This window comes from Salmo salar, chromosome 14 (assembly GCF_965601325.2).
Source record: "Salmo salar chromosome 14, fSalSal1, whole genome shotgun sequence".
Classification (NCBI taxonomy): domain Eukaryota; kingdom Metazoa; phylum Chordata; class Actinopteri; order Salmoniformes; family Salmonidae; genus Salmo; species Salmo salar.
In genome coordinates, this window is record NC_138304.1 from 76265001 (window position 1) to 76285138 (window position 20138).

Consider the following 20138-nt stretch of genomic DNA (forward strand, 5'->3'; position numbering starts at 1 on the left):
GTCATGCTAATGGATTTGCTCAATCAGATGAGGACGACCAAGCCTGGTGGATACCAGAGAACGTTTCCGGCCGAGGAGGTAGGAGTTATCTCCCATAGGCAATAAGTTAAGGCTAAAGTTAAGTTAGCTTTAGCCTGCACTGCCTCCTATAAATTCACTTTTTAGTGGTTAGAGTTAGCCTGCAGTACTTCCCATCGATGAGTGAATTACCTTTAGCCTACACTGCCTGTAATGTTTTTCACAATTTAATTGCTGACAAGCTGCTATCTCTTTGAACTCTGAACCAGACTCCATCTTCTGGAGGAAACGACCCGGCTGTATCTGGGATGATACAGGAACTACAGGAGGTCAGGGACGAGGCTTCAGCCGCGAAAGCACAGCTCAGCAGTTACAGGGAGAACAGCAATAAACTCCAGCAGGAGCTCAAGGTATGTAATATCACACTCAACAACCATGTTTGATTAGGGCTCCATTCAACTTGTTGCTTGAAAGGGAGTTACAATTATCACATTTTCCTTTTTTAGGCAAAAGAGGTTGCCATAGCAAAGCTTCAAGAAGACCTTCAAAGGGTAAGAAACAAAGGGAGTTCCTCCCATTACCATAGGTACAGACACAGTACAATTCTACTGCCTCAGTGCTGCTAAAGTACTGCGATACTTTCTTGTTCTTGACATTCCCTTAAATTCATTGTCTTGAAATCCAAATTCTAGAAATTCTAACGTCTAACACTTCTACCTTTGACACCAGGTGTCATCGGGAGGCGATGAGGCCAAGGTGTCTGAGCTCCATCGGGAGCTGAAGGAGGTCAAAGAGGAGGCCGCTGCCACCAAAGAGGAGCTCAGCAGCTACAGGGAACGCTGTGACAAACTACAGGAGCTGCTACAGGTATGAACACAATCCCAATCAACCAGTGTTCAGCAGAGCAAAAAACTATTGGAGTCGCAGTCTTCCAGTGCCAAACTTAATTGTCAATTTTATTAACTGTCCATTTTATGTGGATAATTGTGCACTTAAAAATGTTGATCAAATGGGAAGTTGTATGTTTGTAGTCTTTTCAGTGATTAACCCATTTTTTTGTACCGAAGGAGAGAGAGATGACCATAGCACATCTCAAGGGAGAACTCCACCGGGTAAGTGTATATTGCTGCATGGAAGAATATTCCAACTTTACGCAACAATATGGAAAAATATCTATTGGCATATCTTCACTTCTGTATGGAATTTGGTGTCTCCCAACTTCACAGGCCTCATCGGAAGGTGACGGTGCCACCGCGTCCAAGCTTCTCCAAGAGCTCCAGGAGGTCCGAGAAGAGGCAGTTGCTACCAAAGAAAACCTGAACAGCTTCAGGGAGTGCAGCGATAAACTCCAGAACGAACTCCAAGTCCGCGACCTGTCCATTGCACAGCTTCAAGAGGAGCTCCAACAGCTCAGAGTAGCCTTGGCGAAAACCGCAGAGTCACCGTCACCACAATCCCCACTATCACCATCTCAGTCTCCCTCACCCCAGCAGCAGCAGCCGGCACCAGCCTCCAATCCGAAAAAGAAAGTAGTCAAAGACCACCGTCATGGAGCCAAGGGAAAAATGGCCGCCGCTGCCAAAGACAAACCATCGCTCTCCAGGAAGATCTCTGCCGCGGAGAACCAAACCTCCGACAAATCGACTGGTCTTAATGGATCTCAATGTCTGCCTCGTACAGATGCTGGCACCCAGACATCTGACCAGCCCAGGTCTGTGTCAGAGGAAGAGGTGGAGGAGATGATCGGGGAGTACCAGGAGAAGATCATACAGATGCAGGAGCTGCACGCAGCGGAGATCCTGGACATGGAAGCCCGGCACATCGCAGAGAGCGAGGCCCTGAAGAGGGACGCTCAGATGCTGGAGGAGGAGTGTAAGGTTCTCAAGACCGTCATCGAGAAGCTGCAATGCTCTCATGAGGTGAGTTCGTTGGGCGACATCTCAGCAGACCTGAGTTGTGTTCATTAGGCACAAAACAGAAGTGAGTAACAGAACAAAAGTCTACCCGGAAGCTTGTTTTCGTTTTCTGTTGCAGAACCCGGTTTCGGCTGTTTTCTTTCGTTTTGATGCTTAATAAACACGACCGACATGATGAGCTTGACATTTTTATGGGGGAGTGGGGAGGTAAAGGAACTCAAACTCTTCTGTGTTCTGACCTGGTTTCATGCCCTCCAGGCCCCCTCATTGAGACCAGAGCGTCCCGCAAGATCGCAATTCAAAGACGGCTACACCAGTGGTAAGTTGTTGTAGTGTCACACATTGCACCTCCATGCCAAATGTGAGCCTCCGTATTCAATGCTATGCCAAGTGTCTCTCAAGAGGTTACATGCTTTCCCTAGTAATCGCAATACCTTAGGCGATATAACACCTTCACAATCAATGCATAAATATGTATACAATACATTATCAACAAACACCCCATTTTACGAGTCATGGTGTGAGTCTTTTGAGTTGATGCATATGTTTGCTGGTGTTTGTGACGAAGGATGCTTTGCATGATTTGAGAAAATGTTATTTTGCATGCCTATTCAGCTAAATAGTTTTTTGCTTCCATTGGTATGCAATGTTAATCTTGTGTGTACCCTATTGCAGACAGCAGTTCTGAATGGAGTCAGCGGACAGGCTATGACCTGCCTAATCTGCAGCAGGAGTTTAGGACCACGCCAGAGGGAGCCAGGAAAGAGACAGACGATGCGCTGCCTGACAGAATTAAGGTACAAGAACTGCATTTGGCAATGTAAAGTTAAGCATGTCTTTGTATGCCAATCTGTGTATTTGAGTGTATTGGTGTAGATGTCTAGTTTGCACATGGTTTAATGTTTATGAGATGAATCTCTGTATATGTGTCCCCTCCAGAACCTGCTCCGCGAGGTGCACCAGGAGGGTATGCAGGTGCTGTCCCTGTCGGAGCTGCCAATCCCAGAGGGTGAGGCTGACCCAGCCAGTCTGCTCCACCATGCCCAGGGCTGGCCCAAAGAGAGAGGGGCCTTGCTGGCCACTGTGGAGTCCCTCAAGGCCCTCATTGCCCAGATGCAGACGCACAGCAGGGAAACACAGGTACAGTACTGGTAGCATCTGTACTGTGTAGCGTGGATACTTTGTACTAGTAGCCTCACTTAAATACAGTAGGGGTTTTGTTGGTCTCAGTTTAACCCCCAAGGTTGATGTCTGTGTCCCTGTTAAAATCGAACTGGCATAATACAAAAATCCCCCCCAAAAACATCAGTTTAAGTTAGAGATATATGTCGCGCTTCTGCATCTGCGGTGAAAGGTGACAGAGCTAGAGCGGTGTTCGTCAGACCATGAGACAATATGCTCTTCGACCCCCACAAGCGTCTTGGGACTCGTCTGAAGTTGGTACAGCTGATCTACCAACTTCTCTCTGTAGCGTCCGATGAGTTTGGGCTCTAGGAAACACACTCCTCACAAGACTCGTCTGAAGGTCCCAGTCGAAAAATTATTATGGAAATATATATGGAGACTGTTTAGTGACAAAAATAAGAGGTTAAATACATGTAAAAAATAAACACGTGTGTGTGTATGTATAACAAATGTTTCCTGATCTTATATCTTTTGAGATATAGGATAGACACTTCAGAACAAACTTCCTTTGGAAGTTTAGTGAATCTGTTATTTCATGCGTTTGTCTGGGCTAATAGCAGTAAGGCCAAATAAATATTTTCATCAAATACTTTTTTTGGTACTTCAAGGGGTCTTAAAATTCAAAATAAAATAGCAAAATTATCCTTGGTATGACCTTATTAAAACAGTTCCATAAATCTTAGTAGAACCCCCCTCCCCCATCTTAGACAGGGCTAAGACTTTGATGGGTTAAGTGAAACATGGCTTTTAATGCTTAATTAAGCCTTCAGAACCCCTTTTTTCCCATCATTTTCTGTAAATATGCATGTCTATGTGCATGTTCAGACTCCAGGTAGTGCGGACTGGCGTGGAGAGCTGCTGGGGGCAGTGCAGCAGGTGTTTGTGAGGGAGCGGAGTGTGCTGAAGAGCACCCTCTATGCCCGTCTGGACCAGCTGGACACTAGCGACGCTGTCATCCACCTCAACCATCTGGAGCACAGGCTAGCCGAGCAGGTTACTGAAAAACTATGTACACTTTAGCTTAACTTCTGGCTAACCTTAGCATTAGCCTCAACTAGTTGGAGCACATGCTAGCTGAGCGGGTAGCTAACAAACACTTAACACTCAGGTTAGCCTTAGACGTTACCTTTTTATCTTGGTATTAGCCTATTAGCTAGCTGGAGAGTGGGATATAGCCAACAGGTAATACAAAAATATAGAGCCGTTTTAGTCTAGGGTCTATTTCTCCACTTCGTACAAAAACTTAGTGGTTATATGCATTGTTTTTAAGTTCCAAGGCTAAACTGTGTCTGTGTGTAAATCTACAGGATGCCCATCACAGGGATGCCATGGGGATGCTGCAGGCTGCAGACAGAAGCAGTTTGTTGACAGAGATCCGGCAGCTCCAGGCCCAGCTACAACAAATCCATGCCCAGGAGCCTGGCAGATCCAATCAAGGTCTGTAGTCTGACCCTCCAATTGCTTCTCATGCTGTGTGGGTGGGTGGTAAGGACACATGGGGATGATGGATGAATGTGTGGGGGATGGATGGATAAATTCATTGATTTATTGATTGAGTAATATCTATAGTAAATTGTCTTAGATGAGGTCACAGCTATTCAACTCAATGCAACCAATATTATGAATATAAAAAGGAAAAACAGCAGCTGATTCTAATTCCTTCCATGTTGTTTTGTCCGGCTGCTCGTCCCACTCAGGTGTTCAGCCCAGTGTTCAGCCTGGTGTTGAGCAGCAGAGGGAGAGAGGAGCCCCTCAGGCTGGTTTGTGTGGCGTTCAGGAGCCCCCCACACTGCAGCAGGCTGACAGGGCACTGCTGGAGGAGCTGAAGGGAGAGCTAGCCCAGACCAAACTAGAGCTGGAGACCACGCTCCAGGCCCAGCAAAAACACCTGAAGGAGCTGGACACAGTCAGGTAAGGTTTTAATGCACACTCACACAAACAGACACTCAGTGTCTTAGTTTGACACATAAAAGAGCAGAACATTCTCAGGTAAGACTATTTAGAGATATACAGAAATAGCATTGGTATTGTATACACATCTAGTTTACCTTCCTAGTTGCTGTTGGATGGATCCAGACCGGTGTCTTTGTTTCTAGAACGGAGGTGTCACAGAAGGCTGCTGAGGTGGACACCCTGACGGACAGACTGGCAGACGAACAGAAGAAGGCCAGAGAGATGCAGTGGGCCTTCGAGAAGGAGAAGTGTAAATCTGACAAGAAAGAGGAGCTGGAGAGCGAGGAGCTGGAGGTAAGACAGTTTTTAGATAAGGTAGTAGACCGGTGTCCCAGTGTAATTTCACATGTCTTCACTGTAGTGTATTTGACTTAAATGCAGTGTTTTACTGATGTGTTCACCTTAGTCGGTCTACTCAAGTGTTTTTCACACTTACCTTTGTATTTACACCCCTTCCCTCCAGGATCTAAAACTGGCCCTGGAGGAACAGCAGAGTCACGTAGCCCAGCTGACTTCAGAACTAGACCAGCAGCGCCAGTCCACCTCCCAGCTTTCCATCCAGGCCGAACAGGAGCGCTCCAGGCTGCAGACCCAGGCCTCGCAGCTCCACATCCAACTAGAGTCAGAGCGAGCCCGGGCCCAGGAGCTGAATAGCGCCCTGGGGAGAGAGAAGGAGCTACGCCAGCACAGCTCCTCCTGGAGTGAAAGCCCAGAGAGGAAGGGGGCTGAGAGTGGGGAGGATGAAGTGGTGGGAGGGGCGATGTCATCCGAAGCTCTTCTGGAGGGACTGCGGAGGGAGATGGACAAGAAGCATGCTCAGGTGGGCTGTTTGTTTGTAGATGAAGCAGATGCGTGCACACACACAAGTACATTCACACTACTTTACTTACAGTAAGTCTTATGATGCAATGTACTTTACCGGTTGGTTCTCCACTGTGTCTTTCTCACTCAAACACCCACAGCCACACACGGCCCCCGAGCGCCGCCCCCTTCCATTACAACTGTTGTATTTTCAAATCCAAACAACGAGAAGTCTCAACCCCCCAGGATTTTTTTTCTGGTTGAGAGAACCAATCAAGTCCGCACAATTTCTGAGCATTAACAAACGGCCTCCTGTCCAGACCAGTGATTCACAGCTCTTTCAAGCTGTGTGGTCGCATCAGCCAGGCTGCTATCAATGCCTTGCACACAGGAGATTCACAGAAAGTGCTAGCGAATATATTGGGTTGGCATTATGACCAGTTATGTCATGTGATTCTGTACCCCTTCTAAATTGTGCCACCCTATTAGCTTATCAGGTGGTGCATCTGCTTTCTTCAAATTGTCATGACGACATTACATAGGCATTACTATTATAGTAACTATAGTTACCTCCACTTCTGCATTCCCACGAAATCTTGTGACCTCCTATTTATTCCCTCTTCAGGTGGTTAGTCTGCTGGACGAGGTGGAGGCCCAGAAGCTGGAGGCTGTGGGACGGGAACAGGAGCTGACCTCGGCAGCTCAGAGGTCATGCCAGGACCAGGAAGCTCTTCGGGAGGCAAGGGGCCAGCTGGAAAGCCTGGGGGAGCAGGCGCGGGATGCCATGGCGCAGCTGGTGAGAGAGGTGCAGCAGGGGAAGCGGCTGGAGCAAGAGAAGGAGATGCTGCAGGAGAAAGTGGTCCGGCTGGGAGAGATGAGAGGGAGGGAGATGAGAGGGAGCGGGACGCAGCAGCAGCCTGATAACCAAAACGTGGGTCACATTCATATATCCTACATTCATACACTTTGGATGAACCAAATGCAGCGCTTTTGAATCAGATAGTACTATTGAAATGCATTTTATAGAAAGATCCAATAGGAATATTGTATTGTTTTATTAACTATTGGTACTACAATATATTGCGTTTATTAAGCTCTTGTTGTTAGAACCCGGCTATGTATGATAAAATAATCACACTATATATACAGAAGTATGTGGACACCCCTTCAAATTAGTTGATTCGGCTATTTCAGCCACACCCATTGTTGACAGGTGTATAAAGAAACTTTTCTGTACCGTGTCTGTGCCAGCAGCAGGTTGTGTGGCGAGGCATTCCCACCGACCGGACCAGAGACTGGGTGTTCCAGCAGAAGCCTGGCGACATGCTTACTATCGAATCCAGCGCGCCTTCCCTCCTTGAGGTCACTGGGACAGGAGGCAACCTCGCCCCTCACCATAACCCAAAACACTCAGACAAGGTCTTGGGCAAACTGCAGCTCATCGCAGCCAAGATCCGAACCATGGTCAGCAAGGGCTCTAGCAGGTATCTCACAATTTCTTAACAACTTTGTCTCAAAACATTTGTACATGTTATATACATCAGTTCAACTTTTCATTGAAGTGAACCGGTCAATATGTGCAGGTGTAGATTAATGTGTGTATGTACAGGCTGACTACGGAGGTGGACAGTGAAGGGCTGTCGTGGCTGCAGACCAATATTGATGAGGTCATCACTAAGCTGCAGCAGTCCCCAGCACTCCCCTTGGTCCCTGAGGTAAGATGACACTTCAGACTACTTAGATTAGAGTGTTGTTTATTGTCCTACAAAAATATCTTAGCACAGCTCACACATTATATACATAAACCACATAGAAAACCCAACAGGAAACAACCATTGGTCTTAGTCAGACTTAAATAGTATCCCCCTGCCCCACACCTGCACATATAGGAATAAGCTATTCCATTTCAGTGGCTACTGAGTACTGACATTTCTTCTCTGCTGTGTCTACAGAGCACCGCCCTGCTGGCGGGAGGCCAGTCCAGCTCCCTGACAGAGCGGCTGCTGAGGCAGAATGCTGAGCTCACAGGCTTCGTCAGCCGTCTGACAGAGGAGAAGAACGATCTGCGCAACCAGGTCCTCCGCCTGGAAGATGAGCTTCGACGCTACCGCCAGACTGGTCTGGGATCAGGGGACAGCGTGAGTTACAATATTAGATCTAATGCAATTCAGGGCTGGTGACTGGTCTGGGATCAGTACAGTAATAGTCTAATACTATACAGGTCCAGTGGCAGGGTGGGAATCTAGAGATGGGACAGAGAGTACAATACTGGATTGCAGAAGCACCTAGAAATGGCAGAGAAGTAAAAATGTGTGGAGACATTGCGTTAATTTGCACCACCCTAACATCACTCCTCTCTACCTCTATCCCTCCCTCCAGTCCAGCAGGAGAGGCGGCGTGGACAAGCAGCAGGAGGCGACCAGCCTTCTGTTCTCGTCGGAGCGCGAGTCCTGGACCAGGGAGAGGAGCCGGCTGGAGAAGGGCCTGCGTCTAGCCCAGGCCGAGGTGACCCGACTCAGGGGAGAGATCAGGACAGAGTCCCTCAGAGACATGACCGGACCGGACACAGACAACGCCACACTGAAGGTGAGCTCAAAGCTGCCCTGCATCTCTCCATAACACTCACCTCCTTACAAATCAACCACTTTTCCACTCTTTGTCAGAAGTGAATAGCAAATATATTGTTGCACATCTATAAAACCCACTTAACTCTCACGCTTACACTATTACACTCCTCTCTCTCTCGCTCCTGTTGCCCTTCTCCAGAGGATGTATGGCAAGTACCTGCGCTCCGAGAGTTTCCGCAAGGCCCTCATCTACCAGAAGAAGTACCTTCTGCTGCTACTCGGCGGCTTCCAGGAGTGTGAGGAAGCCACGCTGTCGCTTATCGCCCGCATGGGTGGCCAGCCCTCCCACTGCAGTCTGGAGTCCCCGACGCAGCGCCGCCGAGGGCTGACGCGCTTCCGCTCGGCTGTCCGCGTCTCCATCGCCCTCTCCAGGTAAACAATGAGAACTGAAGTGGTAGGATGGTGTTGCAACTGTTAGGAGGCTATGGTATAGCTAATACTTATGATATATGTACTCTAATGGTCCTCTATTCTATCTTTTTGAATCAAACTGTTCTGTTCTTTCAGAATGCGTTTCCTGGTCAAGCGATGGCATAAAGCTACGGGGATGAGGTCCATAACATCTGGCAACGTGAACAGAAACGGTCTGGGACAGTCACCAGGTATGGAAATCACATTCCATCACACTAACCCCAACACAAAGAAAATGAACTTGGAATGAATGAACTGGTTATTGAGTTAAATGGTAAAGAACCAAGCTAGGCTAACCTAGGCTTACACACTTGTAATCAATTAAATGCTGATTGGTCAGGTGGTCCACACGGCTAGCTAACCTAAATAAATAACCTGAATATTCTAAAGTGCCAGGTTCAAACAAAAGCAGAAAATTACTAATTACCTTTTCATTGTTTTAATTACCTTTTCATTGCTGACTCATTGATCCGGTTTTGTGAGAGAAAAACCACACAGAGGACTGACAACTGTTTCTCTTCCTCTTCAGGTAACGAGGTGAGGACAGACTCACCGTACCTGCATCCAGGGAGTGTGGAGGTGTACGGGGAAATCAGAGGGGCCAGCAGGGGGCTCACTGGACGAGACTCCCCCAGTTCCGCCCTTTCCTCTGCACAACACAGGTTCCACATGGCTGGGGACCCTCTGACCTGCTCTCACCTCCAGAACTACGACCCTGACCGAGCTCTCACAGACTACATCTCCAGACTGGAGGCCCTGCAGAGGAGACTGGGGAGCGTGCAATCAGGTAACACACACACACTTCCAACCATACTACCTCATACGATCTAGAGTTAAATAATGTAATGCATAAGCAGAAATTGCCCTCATTCAATCACTCCACAAAATATGTGCAGATGATGCTTCCAATGTTCTTGTCAAGAGTTAAGTCTTGGGATCTGAACAACTTCATTTTTCCCTTCCTAGGTTCTTCTTCATATGCTCAATTGCACTTTGGAATAAGAAGATAGAAGTCTATAATTTACATTGAAACTGGCTTGAAGAAACTGTTGCCTTTTCTTGTGCTGAGCTTTGGTATTTTGTATCATTCTGCTGTGTACAATATATATATATTACGTGGGGACCAAAAACAATTTTTTGAGTGTGGGCATCTTATAATCAGGCTTTTTGTCGCCAGCACTTGAAACAGCTTCTATGTTTGTAAACTTTGGTCTGCCTCTTTGTTGTGGATAAACACAATCACATTAAATGTATATTTGTGGAATGCTAATTTAAACAAAAAACATTGATTAACTTAATTTATACTGTGTATGTTACTTTGTGTGGGTGGAAGAATATGTAGAGCAGGCTTCGCCGGAAAACTCCAGTCCTGGAGACATACCAGGTGGATGTGCAGGTCTTTGCTCCGGCCCAGCACTAACACACCTGATTAAAGTAACCGTGGTTTCTTAAACGGAAGACCATGATTGGTTTTATTGGAAATTGTTGTTAGTGCCGGGCTGGCACGCCCAGTAGCTCTCCAAGCCGGGAATTAGGAGAACTCTGACATGGAGAATGTTTGACTTTACTGTTGAGGAGGCTGCTACTGGATCTATATACACTACACTGTGTTTTATTAGAATGGTTTCTTGGACAGACTACAATTTGTAGAAGACATATTTTTGTAAAGGTGGGAGCTTTGAATTTTCTGGGTATTTTGTTAAAAATTTAATTGAAGATGCATTTTAACACTTGAAATATGTGGTCGCGCTGTTTTTTCAATTCAGCATCACTGACACACAATCAGATTTTACAAGTACACATGTAATTAGTACTAACTGTTGTAAAACAAAATAAAACTTCAGCTAAAATGTGAATCTGGTATGGGGGAAATGTACGGTCAATGCAATTATGGTGTGAAGACAAATTGGACATGAGATTTCGCCTCCTGGAATTCACATGGCATCATCTCAGATATAATTTTTATTTAAAAGGTGCAAATGTTCACAAAATTAGGCTTCAAACAGTACAATCAATCTAAACAAAATGGAGTAATCATTTTCCATCATCAAGGCACTGCATTGGTCAAACTACACCATGACCTTCCAACATTCCCACTCAATACACCAAGTCGTGTTTATTAGGGCACACAACAGAAAATTAGTCTCTTGTTGAGCAAGTGCAGGTTGTCCCTCCCCGTTTCAAGTCCTTGTTCTTTGTTTGACCCAGCCCAGGTCCTCTATCTTTGTACAATTATGAATGGACAGTACATACAAAGTCAGTGATGGTTGGTTTGATCACTGATCTCTATGAAGCAATGGATAAGGATCAGTGGTTTTAATATTTCTCACTGCTCTAGAAAAGGCAGTGCTTAAGTGCTTCTTACTCCAGTAATATTCATTCTTACAGTAGTATTGTCACTCCTACACAGTGGACTCCATATCACATTTCAGACAGTGGAAGCTTGAAAGCTATATGTATTACCATGACATTTTGAAATAGAACGGCCAAAAGCTGAGGCCTGGTTCCAGATCTGTTTGTGTTGCATAGCCAAATCCTATGGTCGTTGGCCTATATCTGGGATCAGGCTATGAATAAACAAACTGATTCAGTTTAGGCTTACATCAGTGGTGGCTGGTGTCCCTTTTAAATCAGAGGACGGGCTCATAGTAATGGCTGGAACTGAACAATGGTATCACATCAAACAAGTGGTTTCCATGTGTTTGACATTATTCCATTTTACTTCATTCCAGCCATTACTATGAGCCGTCCTCCCCTCACCAGCCTCCTGTGGCTTGCAATACATTCTAGCAAATTAAAAACACAGCAAACATAAGGTGGGGGCAACAAAAAGTAAAGTGAATTAGATTTTCAGACAGAACTCTTGTGTTAATTTGAACAGTTCCTAAATTCAAGTACAAGAATGTTCTCTAAATAAAACCGTTAAAGGTAAGGTTGTTTGTTGAGGCAAATCTGAAATGGCTCCCTATTTCCTATATAGTGCACTACTTTTGGCCAGAGCCTTATGAGGCAGCCCTATGAGGCTATGGCCAAAAGTAGTACAATATAGAATAGGAAACCATTTTGGACAAAGCCTTGCTCTTCTCCTGGGTGTAACCTCTTTTCTCTGCTGTGTTTTACGCTCAGTGTCTCTTAGTGTTGTCTCCTCTTGTATCTGATGACGGGGTTGTGCGGGGTGTGAATCATGGTTGTGTAGTTGATTGTGGGGAAGTAACCATCGACCAGGTTGAACTCGTAAAGGCGCAGCATGGTAGACCAGATGGTCTTGATCTGAACGTAGGCAAAGTTCTCCCCGATGCAGCGGTGACGGCCTAGAAGACAGTGAACATCAGTGTTTTTGTTTTTTTGTCATGGAAATGAGGGTAAAATCTGAAACATTGTTGCATGAGACAGCTTGGAATGGGAGTAAAGTTCATATTTTCATATATTGAGCAAGAGCCCCACCTACTGACAAAATTTTACAAATCAAAATGCATACTGCATGAAAGATGTTTCCCCTACCATTGTGTACATGCTTTGAAACTTCTGTTTCCTCTTAAAGACGGCAGATCACCTAACGTATAACATGCTATTAATAGGGATGAAAAAAACGACAAAATATGCTTACCTGCACCAAAGGGCACATAGGCAAATTTCTCCCCTGCGGCAGGGTTGTCGTTAAGGTAGCGGTCAGGTCTAAACTCCATCCTCTCTGTCCAGGTGTCCTGCAGACGGTGGTTGACTGTCGGGGACACACACACCTGGTGGCCAGCTGGGATGGTGTAGCCTGCTACAGTCTGGGAGTGGATTGAAGCAAAGGGTCAGGGTTGGTCAATAGTCACTCACCTATTGTACACAAATGCATTTAGCTGGGTTGGGGCTCCATTCCATGTCAATGTAAATAAATAAATAAATATATGGACAATTTACATTATTCCCATTTCTCTCTGTTAAATACAGTGTCCAAAACGTTTTTTCAATTAACTGATATTCTAATGGATTTGTAAAATCTCTTGACAGTAGAAGGAATGACTTCATGGGCATTCGTTAACTGCCCAACAAATAATGATATTGATCTTACCTGAGGAGAGCGTGCCATTCTCATCATGGTCATGATGGGTGGACGGAGTCGGAGGGTCTCTTTCAAACAGCGGTCCAACATAGTCAGGTCCTTCAGCTGATGAATGAACAAGAGAACAGGACCAGGTAAGTAAAGACCATGTCAAATATTGAAATGATCAAAAACTGTCCAAATGCATAGCTAAACTTGTGGTTTAGCAGTCTAGAAAAAAAGGTTCTATACTGAAGTTGCTTACATACAATATTCAAATTACCCGGTTTAAATAGAATATGGTCAATAAACGGATCTAAATAAGGTTCAACAAAATAATTCAGAAAGATGTATGTACCTATATTTAATATAATTGATTGTGAATATAGTCAACACTTGTAAGGCAGTATAAGAACATAAATCATATTTTCAACAGCAAAGCTGTACTGTAGTCTTTGGCCATTTACGTGCTGTTGGCAATATGCCTGTTATGGATTCTGACCTGGTCAAAGTTGAGTGGGGGCAAGTCTTCTCCACATGCAGTTTTCTGTTCTGCATAGCAGCGGTCCTGTAGGGCCTTGTCTTTGCCCAGGAAGAAGCCCAACCAGGAACTAGTGGTGGAAGATGTGTGCTGTCCGGCCAGGAGTAGACCAATCAGCATGCCCGCTATCTCATCATCATTTAGGGGCCTCCCATCTCTTAAAAATAGCAGAAATAGTTAGGATTGAATCAGTCTGAAATGGTACAACAGTTGTAGAACACCTTTAAACCAAATGCCCATTCACTTCAGTTCTGTTGGGAGGCATATACTTGTACCACATGTAGTAATACTGGCATCTGCTCCACTTATGTCTTACTTGTAGGTGGCATCTATGAGGGTCTGCAGCATATCGTCCACTTTCTCTCCAGAGCTTCTGCGTTTCTGGGTGACCTTGTAGAATATGTTCTTGATCTCCCTGTGTGCTCTGTCCCTTCGTCTGTACAAAAATGACAAAACCTGTGTTTTTTCCTGCCTTATAGAAATAATGTATTTATATAGCCCTTCGTACATCAGCTGATATCTCAAAGTGCTGTACAGAAACCCAGCCTAAAACCCCAAACAGCAAGCAATGCATGTGAAAGAAGCACGGTGGCTAGGAAAAACTCCCTAGGAAAAACTCCCTAGAAAGGCCAAAAACCTAGGAAGAAACCTAGAGAGGAACCAGGCTATGAGGGGTGGCCAGTCCTCTTCTGGCTGTGCCGGGTGGATATTATAACAGAACATGGTCAAGATGTTAAAATGTTCATCAATGACCAGCATGGTCAAATAATAATAATCATAGTAGTTGTCGAGGGTGCAACAAGCACGTCCGGTGAACAGGTCAGGGTTCCATAGCCGCAGGCAGAACAGTTGAAACTGGAGCAGCAGCATTCTCATATTGCTATTACAGAATGAATACAGTAATAATTAAGTCCAACTCAGTTTGATCACCCAAAACCCTAACCTGAGGATAGAACAATGAATGAAGTTTCATGAATCATCATTTCCAGCAACTGTTCTGGTAACTCAGTCTAGCTTGGTCTTTCAAACAAAAAAACCTAACCTGAAAGTGGAACTGTTTGAATTGACCCTTGGTTGAGGAAAGGACAGTATGAATTAAGTCTTTCTCTTACCTGAAACTGGGCAGGGGCAGCCAGCCGGGCAGCAGCCAGGCAGCGTGGCTGAAGCCCCCGTCCAGGTCTGCGTAGAGCTGGGCCACCTTCTCGTCCAACATGCTGCGGATCTCCTTCCCATGCAGACAGGCACTGGCCGTCAGGATTATCAGCTCCGACAGGGCCTCAAACAGGTCTGAGGGAGGAAGGGGAAGAGATGGGGCGTTAGGAAGGCGTGAAAGAGAGAGAGCGGAAGAGATATGGAAATAGTGAATGAGTGAGACAGAGAGGGAGAGAGAACAGAGGTCAGAATTGCTGACTGGATCACTTTGACTGCGCTACGGCTCAAATGTTATGGCGTGTAAACAAGCGTTATGACGTATTCATAAACAGCGACACGTTGCAAACAGATTCTATCAAGGGTGAAGCAAAAGGCTGCAGTCATTAGCAACCCGTTAAGTATCTGTGTATGTGCATGGGAGATCACTGCTCTCTTGAGCAATGTAATAGCTACAATACATGACAACAAATGTTGACTTGATTTGCTTCTTACTCTCTTTATTCGTGTCAGGAGTAGCTCTGTTAAATGCTACTTTTGGTAATGTCATATTGCTACCCTACCTTTACAGATAAAAAAAGTAACTATCTTAAAATGGATGGCAAGGTTCAAACTGTATTACAGTAGTTACAACACATTGATTATGGTGTATTGTTTAGGTATTACTGCACTGTTGGAGCTAGAAACACAAGCTTTCGCTGCCCCTGTGATAACATCTGCAAATCTGTGTCCGTGACCAATAAACTTTGATTTGATTTTATCATCATGAGGTATTACTAGAGAACTTGTTGATGGGAAATTGTTTTGAATGGCTCCTTTTCTGAACAGTTGACACTGCTGACACCTAAAGTCCACTGTACTTAACCCAAGTCCCTATCCAGTCAGCTCTTCTTATAGGTCTGAAAGGATAATTATACTGCATTAATAATTCAACTTTGCCATCTTATAGGCCAAGTGGGAAATGTGTCATTCTGCTTACGGCTTTTCAATCCTTTTAGGTCTACATGAAGTAGCTACAGTAGGGGCTAGGGGTCGATTTGGAACTGGGCATTTGGATTACTTTCCACATGGAATACTGTAGAAACTCTGACCAATTCTAATGGCTCTGTCATCTTACTTTGTTCCCCACTGTCTCCCCATCGTGAAAAGTACTCCTTCGTTTCCTCCTCTATGATTTCAACGTGCTGTTTGAAATGGGCGATGTTCAGTCCTGTCTTAAACATCTTCTTCTGTTCCAGGAAGATCTACAAAAGAAAACGAGCGGCATAATTAAACTTAATTAGATAAATCAATACTTAGTTTATGATAAGTTTGTTTCATCTCATTAACCTATGTCAACACTTCTTTATGTGTGGTAACATTCTCTCTACATTTGTGAGTGCAAAAGGGAGTATCTCCGTAAGTATTTATTCGCTTACATGGTTAGGTACATCGTAGGCAACCCCTTTTCCAAAAACTGGCGTGGTCAATCGAGAATAGACATCTTCTGCATTGAGATCTTCGTTCTTGCTGTTGAACATCAGTGTGGCTGCCTCACTACCCAGAAGGTAGGTAAAGGTTTTGCCCACCATGGTAAAGCTGACAACGGGCCCATACTGTGAATAGAAAGAAAATAAACCTTGTTTTAGCACCTACTATAAAGGGCACTTTCACATGGCACTATACACCAGTAAGGTAGAGATTCAAAAGCTGTATTATATGAAATAGGTTATTGTAAAGTGAATGCAATTTATTACTGCACATTTTGTAAACAAAAATAGGTAGCACTTTGAGCACTAAAATATATTAAGTATACTTTACAGCAGTACTGTATTCTTACCTTTTCATATGCATTCTCCAGAAATTCAATGGGACTTTTCCCAAATGCTATGGCATGACCCAGAAATGGAATGCTAGAAGGTATGTATGGTGGGTATTTCTGAGAAAAGAAAAACATTAATTTAGTTACAAAAATAAAATACACAAGTCAAATGATTTTGTGATTTTGGACAATATGCAATAGGCTATGAATGCGCCGTGATACTGTAACATTCACTGTAGCAGACCTAATAATAATGTAATATATACTGTAACTCAATTGATTTATTATTCATGTACATACCTTGTGTTCTTCTGAAGAAGATTGTGACTGTTTGAGCACCAGTTTAGAAATATATCCCAAAGTTAGGGTTATCACAGACACGGCAAGGACCACTGATGTCAAGTTGTCACTCATTTTCCCGACTGTATTTTCTATTAGCATACTACTAACTTGATATAAATGCATAGCCATTGTTACGTCTTATGTTGTTTCTTTCAAACTGTTGTAAAATATTGTAGGCTACTGCGTCAGACTCCTTGAATTTGCAACGAATCTGTTATCCGGTTGTGATGTCGCTTCTACAACATCTAATTCGGTTTTCCAGAAGGCCCCAGGCTATTAGTATTAGCAGAAAATAGTGTTCCCCATCGCTCAGTAAAATCCCTCTTTATTCCAAAGGCATAGTTTCATCCATTGTCATTATAGCACTAAATGAAAATACGTGAAAGATTTTACTGTTTCCTGGGCATCTCTACCTGTAGATGTGAAGTTAGTCTTGCCCCCGCCTGACAAATAAAGCAATTTCATTTGCTAGTCGCTGTGTGTCTGTCAAATAACTCCAAGCTCCGCAGCTGCCTTCCTGCACTCCGGTTGGCTATCACTACCTGGACTGATGTCTGGCTATATGATGTCACTGCCCGAGTTAAGCGAAATGCCTCAATAGGAGAATCACATTGGTTGAACTACATACAGCGTAGAATAGGTATAGATGTAGCTACTGTAGTCACTAAAGGGTGTGTCAAATGCAATCGAATTTGTTATACCAGTGAACGTTACAAAGCAATATGCCTAGATGTAGGCTATGTTTGTGTAGGTTACTGTTATGATTTTGAATGATTATAATTTAATTTGTAATCCATCAACCACTTTCACACAACGTTGATGCATATCCAATTGCATTTATTCTCATGGTCAAACAATAATCAATACTTTGGTATGGATTCACTTGGTAAATGTACATTTATGAAAAACAAATTACTCCTCTCACTTTCCAACTTCACAAAGTCATGAACTACGCCTCTATTCATATAGCACATTTGGCATAGAGTATTCAAAGTCTTACGGCTTTGGCATATATCTTGATGGCCTGAACCTGAGAGGAGAGTTCTCACAAGTTGGTCAGCTATGACAGATGCCTCCTGGTCACTATGGAATAAGTCTCTCCACAGAGTCAGGGCCTGCATGTTTTTTTTTCCTTCTGGGATGCCCTACACACACAAAGTAATCAAATTGGGTGTCAAATCAAATTGAGTGATTCCAATTCCTATCAATTCCTCGATTGTAATTGGACACTGAAATTAAATTGAGGAACACTATCTATCAATGAAATTCTATGCCAAATTAGAGGTTTATTCGATGATTCAAGTCATACCGTTTATTCTCTTTGGTCTTAAACTCCTCAGTGGGTATCTTAAGTTTCTCACAGAAGTGATCAAAGTCATCGCCCTGCAAGTTATTGGCCAGAAACCAGAAAGACTTTTGTAAGATGTGCTCTATAACAAAGTTGCAACACTACCTCACTTGCCAAGCATACAGTAAACAACAATACCATTTGAATATGAAATGTACTGTGGAATGCTTGTGTATTATCCCCACTGTTCCAGGTTACTTCAGAGCTGAGGGTACTGTCCAATGGGGAATATTTGGTGTCCGTCACAGATCTGCTTAGGAGGTCTGGTGAGAGGATTCCCCTCCAGCTCCAACTTCCTCAGATACTGGAGCTGGCCCATATCAGAAGGTAAAGACTGGAGAAGATTCCCTACAGGAAGTAGCATTGTGGAGTTGTTTTAAAATCAGTGAGGAGACATGGATGATTTGCATAATAACAGGTCCTTCGAATGTACACTAAATAGGCTACTAAATTACTATAATAACTTTTTTGATAGTTCACATGTTCTCTCAAATATAGTATTGCTGGCTACATAGAACATGCTCTGGTGGTTTCTAACTACACTTTGCATGATGCCTACCTTTCAACTCAAGATGCTGTAAGCTTTGCAGGGATGTTATAGATTTGGGTAGGTAGGAATTGTTATTGGCTATCAGCTTAGTAAGGTGATCCAGCTCTCTGATGCTCTCGGGAATCTGCTGCACTACAGAAGTCCAGTTCTCTCAAACATCTTAATTTCGACAAGGTCTTTGGCAGTGTGGTTAGCTGTCAAGAAGACACACAGATGATGAGAAACTTTTGAGGAAAACCTTAGCTCTGATATCTGTCCAAAATGTTAATGAATTGTATTTTAGCTCTAATGGTTGGTGCAAAAAAGTTATCTTAATTTATGCTCACTATAGCTTACCTTGATGCCTCTTCTGTGGCAGATGTTCAACTTTTCAAGTGATCTCAGATCACACACTTTCACAGGAAATAGGAAGAACTGATTATTGGAAAGGTTAAGGTCATTCAGTTCTCTGAGTCCTCGTATTTCTGATGGAACTCACCCTATCTGATTATCAGACAGGTCAAGCACTTGTACTGCCCTAACATGGTGCAACTCAAGGGGGAACTCAGTATTCCCCTGAAGTAGGAGCACTTGTACTCTTTTCAGGCCAGAGATTCCTTCTGGAATGGTCTGAATGGAATTGTAGCTCAGATCCAAATGGATTAGCCTGTGAAGTCGGTAGAGATGCTTGGGGAATAAGCCAGTGAATCGTTTTTTTACTGAGATTCAGGCGTTGCAAGGTGTGGATTTCACCAATGTTGGGGGGTAACTTCGATAAAATGTTTTTACTGGTGTCAAGCTGACATAGAGAAAGTCCAGAGCACAGACCCATTGGGAAGTTGTGGAGGTGGTTAAAACTGAGATCCACTAAGGTCAACAGAGAGACATTTCTTATGTTGAGGGGGAAATTAACCAAATGATTCCTTGAGCTTTCCAGAACAGAGATTTCTTTTAGAGAGCAGATTCCTCGAGGCAGTGTTTCTAGCTGATTTTTATTCACCAGTAACTCTGAGATGTTCCCAAGCCCCAATACTCCTGGGAAGTTTTGTTAGTAGGTTTCCACTGATGCAGAGATGCAGCAGTTTTGAGCATGAGCTTATTTTCTCAGGAAGTGTCTTTATCTTGTTGTGACTAAGTTGCAAGACTCTGAGCCCCTTCAATTTCTCCACATCATCAGGAATCAATGTTAGCTGGTTTCTACACAGATTCAGTTCCTCTATGTTAGTCAAGCAGAAAAGCTCTGAAGGCAGAGTTGTCAGGTTGTTGGAATTCAGAGACAGAACCTATTTTCAGCTGGGATAAATGCTTGGGTAAACTCACTATCTTGTTCCCTGAGAGATTGAGCTCAAAGAGTTTAGGGAGTTGGCATATAACCTGTGGAAGGTATGACTGCTTGTTTTTCTCCAAATGTACAACCGTGATATTCTTCAAGCATCCAAAAGACTCTGGTGGAGAAGTAAGTCGGTTGCCATTTAGATTGAGAATTT

At 44.0% G+C, this 20138-nt stretch overlaps 2 protein-coding genes and 1 long non-coding RNA gene across 8 annotated transcripts in view; 1 reads left to right on the top strand and 2 right to left on the bottom strand.

Moving 5' to 3' along the window:
• LOC106569851 (A-kinase anchor protein 9) overlaps positions 1–10767 on the top strand; it is a 158787-nt gene extending 148020 nt beyond the window's left edge. For 5 of the 6 annotated variants that reach the window (XM_045694733.2, XM_045694738.2, XM_045694736.2 and 2 more), the window contains 23 exons: positions 1–78; positions 288–428; positions 525–569; positions 748–885; positions 1086–1130; positions 1245–1937; positions 2193–2253; positions 2610–2731; positions 2874–3074; positions 3945–4112; positions 4427–4556; positions 4817–5030; positions 5216–5366; positions 5536–5892; positions 6499–6804; positions 7125–7357; positions 7483–7588; positions 7826–8011; positions 8253–8459; positions 8640–8872; positions 9008–9102; positions 9441–9698; positions 9878–10767. The exon at positions 1–78 is cut by the window's left edge and continues 969 nt beyond it. In XM_045694733.2, the coding sequence (XP_045550689.2) occupies positions 1–78; positions 288–428; positions 525–569; positions 748–885; positions 1086–1130; positions 1245–1937; positions 2193–2253; positions 2610–2731; positions 2874–3074; positions 3945–4112; positions 4427–4556; positions 4817–5030; positions 5216–5366; positions 5536–5892; positions 6499–6804; positions 7125–7357; positions 7483–7588; positions 7826–8011; positions 8253–8459; positions 8640–8872; positions 9008–9102; positions 9441–9698; positions 9878–9921 (4212 nt within the window). In that variant the 3' untranslated portion in view covers positions 9922–10767. The remainder of the gene's footprint in view (positions 79–287; positions 429–524; positions 570–747; positions 886–1085; positions 1131–1244; positions 1938–2192; positions 2254–2609; positions 2732–2873; positions 3075–3944; positions 4113–4426; positions 4557–4816; positions 5031–5215; positions 5367–5535; positions 5893–6498; positions 6805–7124; positions 7358–7482; positions 7589–7825; positions 8012–8252; positions 8460–8639; positions 8873–9007; positions 9103–9440; positions 9699–9877) is intronic. The other variant, XM_045694734.2, reaches the window with a different exon arrangement.
• Positions 10768–10836: 69 nt separating this feature from the next.
• Positions 10837–17225, bottom strand: LOC106570209 (lanosterol 14-alpha demethylase). Its single transcript, XM_014142295.3, has 10 exons — positions 16733–17225; positions 16451–16549; positions 16050–16226; positions 15749–15875; positions 14595–14769; positions 13799–13918; positions 13444–13639; positions 12972–13067; positions 12519–12687; positions 10837–12222 (listed from the first exon to the last, which is right to left on the bottom strand). Exons 1-10 carry the CDS (start codon positions 16901–16903, stop codon positions 12044–12046), a joined length of 1509 nt encoding a protein of 502 aa, XP_013997770.1. The 5' UTR covers positions 16904–17225; the 3' UTR covers positions 10837–12043.
• Positions 17226–18383: 1158 nt separating this feature from the next.
• On the bottom strand, positions 18384–19098 carry LOC106570215 (uncharacterized). Its single transcript, XR_001320627.2, has 3 exons — positions 19009–19098; positions 18682–18866; positions 18384–18470 (listed from the first exon to the last, which is right to left on the bottom strand). It is a non-coding gene; the product is annotated as an uncharacterized LOC106570215 (long non-coding RNA).
• Positions 19099–20138: the final 1040 nt, after the last annotated feature.